Source organism: Myotis brandtii, unplaced genomic scaffold (assembly GCF_000412655.1).
Source record: "Myotis brandtii unplaced genomic scaffold, ASM41265v1 scaffold635, whole genome shotgun sequence".
NCBI lineage: Eukaryota > Metazoa > Chordata > Mammalia > Chiroptera > Vespertilionidae > Myotis > Myotis brandtii.
The window spans coordinates 534,942-543,475 of record NW_005370432.1 but is presented as its reverse complement, the minus strand read 5'-3'; the positions used below and the strand labels follow the sequence as shown (position 1 = coordinate 543,475).

General features: G+C 44.4%; 1 protein-coding gene across 2 annotated transcripts in view; it reads right to left on the bottom strand.

Annotated features, from left to right (window-relative positions):
• Positions 1-8,534, bottom strand: part of OPHN1 (oligophrenin 1) — a 479,266-nt gene that overhangs the window by 88,560 nt on the left and 382,172 nt on the right. For both annotated transcript variants that reach the window (XM_005880381.2, XM_005880380.2), the window contains exon 19: positions 4,134-4,293. In XM_005880381.2, coding sequence (XP_005880443.1) covers positions 4,134-4,293 — 160 coding nt within the window. The remainder of the gene's footprint in view (positions 1-4,133; positions 4,294-8,534) is intronic.

The window sequence follows — 8,534 nt, the reverse complement described above, 5'->3', positions numbered from 1 at the left end:
GGAATCAAACCTGGGACCCCTCAGTCCGCAGGCCGACGCTCTATCCACTGAGCCAAACCGGTTTCGGTTTTCTTTTTTTTTTTATTCTGGGATTTATTTACCTTCTATAATTGAAACTTTGTAGCCTTGAGAGGAGCTCAGAGCTGGCCAGGGCAGGTGGGAGGGAAGCTTGGCTTCCTCCATCGCCAGGGTCAACCCACGCCTCCTGCTCACTCCAGTTCTGTAGCCACGGCTGGCTGAAAACAGCTATCTGGGGTTTATTTATCTTCTATAATTGAAACTTTGTTGCTTTGAGTGGAGCTCAGAGCCGCCACGGCAGGCGGGAAGCTTGGCTTCCTCCATCATTGGGGCAACCAAGCCTCCAGCTTGCTCCAGCTCCGTTGCTGCCGGCCACCATCTTGGTTGCGTTAATTTGCATATAATTGCTCTGATTGCCTGGTGGGCATGGCTTAAGGCGTAGCAAAGGTATGGTCAATTTGCATGTTTGTCTTTTATTAGTGTAGATAGCCATTCTAACAGGAGTGAGGTGGTATTACACTGTAGTTTTGATTTGCATTTTCCTAATAGTGAAGTTGAACCTATTTTCATATATCTGTTGGACATTTGTATGTTTTCTTTGGAGAAGTGTCTATTCAGATCCTCTGCTCAGTTTTTAAATGGATTGTTTGGGGTTTTTTGGTATTGAGTTGTATGAGTTCTTAATATATTTTGGCTATTAACACCTTAGCTGTTGTTTGCAAATATCTTCTCCCATTCAGTCGGTTGCTTTTTTATTCTGTTTGGAGTTTCTTTTGCTGTGAAGTTTTTTAGTTTGATATAGTCCCATTTGTTTATTTTTTCCGTTACTTCTTTTGCCTTTGGGGTCAAATTCATAAAACGTCCTCTATGCTTAAGGTCCATAAGTTTAGTATCTATGTTTCCTTCTATGTGATTTATTTCAGATATTGCATTTAGGTATTTGATTTATTTTGTGTTAATATTTATACATGGTTTCACTGATATGTGGAATTTAAAAAACAAAATAAATGAACTAATAAAACATTAACAAATTCATAGATACAGAGAACAAAATTATTGTTGCCAGGTAAGAAGCGGGTGTGAGGCTGAGTGAAAAAAGTGCAGGGATTAGGAAGTACAAATTGACAGTTATAAAGTAGTTACAGACTACAACAGTCATCAATATTGTAATAACTATGTATGGTGTTGGGGGGTACTAGACTTATCAGGGGAATCATGTTGTAAGTTATATAGTCTAACCACTATGCTCTATAACTGAAATCAATCTAATATTGAATGTCAAATTTAATTGAAAAGTGAAAGATAAATGAAACTGTAAAACCACTTCCCTTCTCTGTTTTATTTTTTTCTTAAATCTTGTTATAACTAGATCAACTAAAAAAGTATAAATAAGGAAAGAGACAGATCCTAACATACTATACATGCTACTAATTTTAAATACATACTGTTTTTCTACTTTCTTTAGAATATAAACTTACGAGAGCTGTATCTCCAGTGCTTAAAGCAGTACTTGGCAAATAATAAGTACTCAATACATATTTATTGAATAAATCAATCAACTAATCAATAAATGACATCTGGACTTTAGACCAATGGTCAGGAAATTATAGCCCACAGGCTTCCTGCCTGCTTGTAAATAGAACTTTATTAAAATATTCACTTTTGCCCTAACCGGTTTGGCTCAGTGGATAGAGCATTGGCCTGCGGACTCAAGGGTCCCAGGTTCGATTCTGGTCAAGGGCATGTACCTCGGTTGTGGGCACGTCCCCAGTGGGGGGTGTGCAGGAGGCAGCTGATTGATGTTTCTCTCTCATCAATGTTTCTAACTCTCTATCCCTCTCCCTTCCTCTCTGTTAGAAAATCAATAAAATATGTTTTTTAAAAAATAAATAAAATATTAACTTGTTTACATGTTGTCTATGGCTTTCCCAATACAAAAGTGTATGTGAGTAGTTGTGACAGAGTTCTATAACCTGCAAAGTCTAAAATATTTACTATATGGTTCCTTAAGAAAAGGTTTGTCAATTCCTGGTTTAAATTCAGAGTTAATCTTTCAGGAATCTCTACTTAAAACTGAGCTTTTTTGTACCTCACTAAAAGTTTTCCATTCTGTATTTCTTATTTTCATGAAATACTGGGCACATGGATGCCCCCCCACCAAAAACAAACAAACAAACAAACAAACAAACAAAAAACAACTATACTTCCCTGACTCTCTTCTAGCTAGATGTGACCATGAGATTAAATTCTGAAAATAGTAAGTTAATGAAAGTAATATGTATGACTTTCAGGACAAGACCTTAAAGGAAAGAACTGTATCCTCTACTTCCCTTTATTTCATCCTTCTCAGTTGATATAATATAGAAGATATTTGGCCATGCACATGAAGTAATACCTTAGCAATGGCAGAGAAATAAGATGGAAGAAACCTGCGTTTGTACCTGTCAAGTCACCATACTGGCCTTGGACCACCTTGCTGGACTATTCCACAACAAAGAAATAAATGTCTCTTGTGTTGGAGCCAGAGTGTTTATATGTAGAGTCTTAGAAGGCTAACTTCTATCTAATGTAACACATCTGGTGGACATTATATTTTAACTGTGGATACCACCTAGATTATATCATCAGTCTCATCCACTTGCAGAAAAGTTTTTATTGAATTATGCCCTGTGAGGATGGCATAGGCTATTTATTACAAAGTGTAGAATCAAATGCAGGAACATCTGAAGCAAGTGCACATGACTTGTCAATAAATAATTTTTGTCTCGCCTCATTCCTGGGCCCATTTTCTGTCTCTATCCTTATTTATACTTTTTTACTTGACCTAATTATAATGTATACTACCTCATATTTTACATATCGTTAAAATATAGCACCTTAAATTATTTCAGAAGTAGAGGCCTGGTGCATGAAAATTCATGCACTGGAGGGGGCGTCCCTCAGCCCGGCGTGTCCCCTCTCACAGTCCGGGAGCCCTCAGGGGCAGGAGGCGACCCAGCGATCAGGGGAAGGTGACGCCCCATCACACATCTGCTGCTGCCACTGCCGGCAGGGCAAGCCTCAGCCAGCCCTGGTTACCTGAGCCTCAGGCGGCCCTGGGCGGCTGGGCAGCCAGCATCCAAGGCTTGCCTGCACCTCGTGCCTGCCCTAGGTGGCTAGGCAGCTGCCATCTGAGGCTTGCCTGCACCTTGGGCTGGCCCTGGGTGGCTGGGGGGCTGAGGGGACTGGGTGCCACCATCTTGTGGCTGTGGGTGCCACCATATTTGAGAGTGTGGCAGTCAATTAGCATATTTCCTCCTTATTGGCTGTGGGTGCTACCATCTTTGAGGGTAGGCAGTCAATTAGCATATTTCATCCTTATTGGCTGTGGGTGCTGCCATATTTGAGGGTGGGGCAGTCAATTAGCATATTCCCTCCTTATTGGCTGTGGGCGCCACCATCTTTGCAACGGCATGAGGGTCTATTAGCATATCCCCTCTTTATTAGATAGGATGATATAGGTTTACCTAAGTATAGGTCAGTGATGGCAAACCTATGACACGCGTGTCAGAGGTGACACGTGAACTCATTTTTTTGGTTAATTTTTCTTTGTTAAATGGCATTTAAATATATAAAATAAATATCAAAAATATATGTCTTTGTTTTACTATGGTTGCAAATATCAAAAAATTTCTATATGTGACACGGCACCAGAGTTAAGTTAGGGTTTTTCAAAATGTTGACACGCCAAGCTCAAAAGGTTCGCCATCACTGGTATAGGTATTGTTTTCTTTATAGTTTCATTATACATATAGCATTTTATAGCTATCATTTTCCTTTGTTTACATGTCTATCATCATATTACACTGCTAACTCCTTATAGCTATAGACAGTGATATTTTTCTCCTTCTATACCATTAGCATGGTGCCTGATAATGAAATAGTTACTAATTAAGCAATATTTGCTGAATAAATGAATTTCACAGTGGCAAACATGTTGTTAAATGTAATTGTACCATAATGGAATTTCCTTCCATTATCAACTTGACCCAGGAAAGGAGACACAACTCTAAAAGGTGGCTAGGAAAAAGTGTTACATGTTTGGAAGAGTGGTGGTGAGGATAGGAAATACATACCTTTACAAAGTGCTCAATTAGGATTTCTACCACAATGTTCTGGAATTTGATATTCATCATGGCAGCCACAGTATCCTCCTGAGCTCTCATCAGCGTGGGACCAAAGATCACCCCCATGTTGGAGGGGGTCATAAAATTCTCTTTGCTGTGCTCACACACACTGCCAAAAGAGAAAGAAAATTATTAAGAAGATTTTCACCAAGACTGTTAGTTGATATAGAGGGTAAGCAAAATTAAAATGTAGAAGAGAAGGAGAGGTGTAAATTGGAGAGAAAACATTACAAAGGAAACAACTAGCAAAGAATACAAGACAATATATAATTAGGGGCCAAAGTGAGACATAACTAACTTAGCATTGATAAAGCTAAGAAGAGTGGGTTGGGGAGCTATAGTAAGAAAATATTTGGAAAGAAAAGAGAGAAGCAATATGGGCAAGAGGTACCCTATATAATAATCCTATATAATAAAAGCCTAATATGCAAATTGTCCCCTTGACCGGGAGTTCAACTGGGAGTTCGACCACTCGCTATGATGTGTGCTGACCACCAGGGGGCAGCGCAGAACATGGAGGGTGTCCAGGATGTACTGTGACCTCTCGCCAGCTACCTGGGGGTGGGGGTGACAGAGACAGAGGTGCAGTGTGAATGCAGGGTGTACGCCAAGCTCACTCTCATTCCCCCTGCTACCCTCTCCCAGAATGCCAGGGCTCAAGCGCTGGGGAAGCCCCCATGCTCAAGTGCCTGGTGCCTGTGAGGAGCCTGCCTGCCCTGCACTCGCACGGCATCTTCTGGATGAGCCAGGCTGCAGCCACCGGGACCACAGGGGCTGGTTGGGCTCCCTGTGGGATCGCACAGGAACCGGTCTGTGAGATTGGCTGGGAGAGAGCACGCTGCCTGCCCAGCTTCCATGCCATGCCTCTGGGCGGCCTGGAGGACCACGCTGTGCCCCGGCCCGCAGCGTCTGGCTGTGCTCACTGCATCTCTGCATGGGGACTCGGGCTCTGTGACTCAGGCTGAGGGGGGCTCACGGGGGCCCAGGGGCCCAAGTGCTGCCCAGGGCCCAGAGGTCAGCTGGGACCTGCCCTTCCATGCCAGATTCTCGCGCTTTGATTGCTGGCCAGGCCTAGCGACCACACCCATTCATGAATTTCATGCACCAGGCCTCTAGTACTATATATAAAAAACAGTACAAAAAGTGTCTACCAGTCTCTCCAGTAAGAAATCCAACCCTCCCCTACCCTGAGTTGGAGATGCAAAAAACTCAACGAATTGAAAGGGAACCTTAAGATTAGCCCTTTATCACTGCCCTCATTTTACAGATGAAAAAACAGAGATCCAAAGAAGGAAAATTATTTGCCTGAAGTTACAAAGAGCCTAATTACCATAGGGCCTTTAATCCCCAATTTTCTGATCCCTAGTCACCTTCTTGATTAAATTCCCTTTACTGGTGTCCTGTTTTTCATTTGGACAGGAAAAACTCTTGCGAAAGTTGCAATTAAGGCCTTCTGTAACTTGCTAATTATTTCTAATCCCCAATGCGAAGCTTGGGCTCTAAAGCTGACTTGGGTGACTCATTAGCTGTACACAATGACTATTAGTGACTTAAACTCTCTGGGCTTCAGTTTTTCCACTAGCAATAAAATAGTATCCACCTCAGAGGGTTGTTGAATAGAGCTAAATTGCTTTAGCATAGCATCCTAGAAATAAGCCATTAGAAGTACCTGCTTTTATTATTACTTCTCCAGGAGTCTCCATCTAGACCAGTGGTTCTCAACCTTGGCTTCACATTAGAATCACCTGGGAATCTTTTTAAAATCCTAATTTCTGGGATCCTGATTTCTGGGCCTCATCCTCCGGAAATTGTTTCTTTGTTATGGGGTGGGGCCACAATATTAGTAACAAAGAAACAATTTCCGGAGGATGAGGCCCAGAAATCAGGATTTTTAAAAGATTCCCAGGTGATTCTAATGTGCAGCCACGGTTGAGAACCACTGATCTAGACACTGCTGACCTCAGACTTTGATATACTATACTGCTTGGGTCATATTTTCAGGCTAAATCTTGTTATTTCAGACCTCCATGTCTTTGCTCATTCCTTTTGCTTAGGATATTGTCCTTCTCCAAGATCTAAAGAATGTACATTTCTTCATTGAGATTCACTTTACCTGATATCTCCTTCAAGGTCATCCTAGCCTACTTTCCTCATCTTGATTGACAGACACCATTGGCAAGCAAAGTATATTGCAAATATATGTTTATTACCTACCTCTCCTACTAGGTGGTAAACAACTTTCAAGTATGTGTACCTTGTGCACAGCAGGTACCAATGAATTATTTTTAATGGAACTGAGTGCCTCTATTGCTCTTTTCAATAATAGTGGAGGCAGCCAAGTAAAAGATGTACTGCCTTTTGGTCAAAATAGCTGCGGGGATAGGGAAATGAGGAGACAAGGCAGCTCATGACAAACCCTAATTTCCAAAATCCATCCAAGATGGCAGAGTAGGGAGAAGTTGCACTAACCTTCTCCCATGACTACATCAACATTACAACTAAATTACAGAACAATCAACCTGGATAACCATCTGAAGACTACTTGAGCAGAAGTCATATAATTAAGAATATACAGAAGAAACTGGTAGGAGGGGTAGAGAAGGAAAATGGACTGGCCCCTCATCCATGTGTGGTGGTTAAGAATCTGGAGGGGAAGGAAGAATGGCTACTGGCAGGATGGAGGTGAGTGATAGGAAGTGAGTGAGTGAGGGGATGAATGGAGAGTGTGTGGATGTGTGTGGTGTGTATGTGAGTGAGTGAGGGACAGTTAAATCTGGCAGGAGCAGCAGAGGTTGGCAGACCAGGCTCTCTGGGACACGGAGAGACTACCACCGCTGCTGCACACCCTGGACTGCGGGACTCAGGCACGGAGCCCACGCCATCTTAAAGGGGAGAGTGGCCTCTTCTAGGAACTCAGCAGCACCACCACCCAGCCAGGCCTTGGACACTGCCCGGAACCCGGCAGCAATTCCAGCCAAAATCCTGCAGCCACACCCGCAGACTCACGAACCCTGGGACCTCCACCTCCAAAGGAGCACCTCGCAGCCCTCAGCAGTAAGTGCAGCCTCCTCCTCCCCAGCGGCAGACCTCCAACATCGTGCATTCACACATCTCCAGCTCACAGGTCTCCAAGGCACACCACTCCATAGACTTCTCTTAGGAGTCACTGGGAGCCTCTGCTGGGTGTGATTTTGTACAGACACAACAGACGCACTGCCACCCAGTAGAAATTCTGAATTCCCTCTGCCTGAATAACTGCCTACACACACCCAGCTGCACAACTTAAGCGCCAGGGCCGCTCAGCGCCAGGGCCCCTCAGAGTGCTTCAGAGCTCAGCACCAGTGAACTGCACCACTACAGTTGCTCACTCCCCCTGAGACCATCTATCCACAGGGCACTTTGGGGAAGCCCCAGTGAGACTCTGCTGGGTCCGATCTTGGACTAATAGGGAAGCACTCCCCTGGGCAGTAGAAATTCTGAATTCACCCATCCTGGATACCTGCAGAAAGCATGCCAGGGCCCTTCAGAGTGCTTCAGTGCGCCTGCACTAACAAACTCACTGCAGGTGCTCCTTGTGTGCCGCCACTGGGAAAGGGAGCCTATCCACCACAGGTGCATCAGCAAAAACTGAGTTTCCCCACCCCACAGCTGCAGGACTGTGGACACTACAGTTGCATGCTTTTCCAGCATGCAGGTCTCCCAAGACCACGGCTCCACAGGCAGCCATGGGGCCCCACTGTGAGCCCTGCTGGACACGCACTTAAACAAACAGGGTGCAATGCTGGGCTGTAGAAATGCTGAATTCTCTCTTCTGGGATACCTGCCCCGAGACACTGCAATCCAGTAGCTTCAGTGCCAGGGCCCTTCAGAGTGTGTCAGTACACCCTGCTGGCAAACACACCACAGGTGCCTCTGTGAGCTGCCGCTGGGATTGTGTGTATCCAACCACGGAGGCAGCAGCAAAAGCTGAGTCTACCCACCCCACAATTACAGAACTTTGGACACTACAGTCACGCTTTGCCAGAACCCAGGCTTCCTGAGCCCCACCACCCCAACAGACGGTTCCTGGGTGCCACTGTGAGTCCCTGCGGGGCATGCGTGATTTCAACCAAGGGCAGAAGACAGCAAAAATTGGAACACCCCCTCCATGGCTGCTGATGTCTAGACACCTCAGTTGTGCCTTTCCAGCTCACAGGCCTACATCAAGAGAACCCCAAATAGTTCAAGTAGGGAGCTACACTAGACTACCAAACCCAGGAGACCTGAGAGGTCACACCAGTAGCACCACACCCTAAAGAAACTGGGTAGCAAAGCAATCGGAGCTACAATTAAAACATTACAGCAAAACAT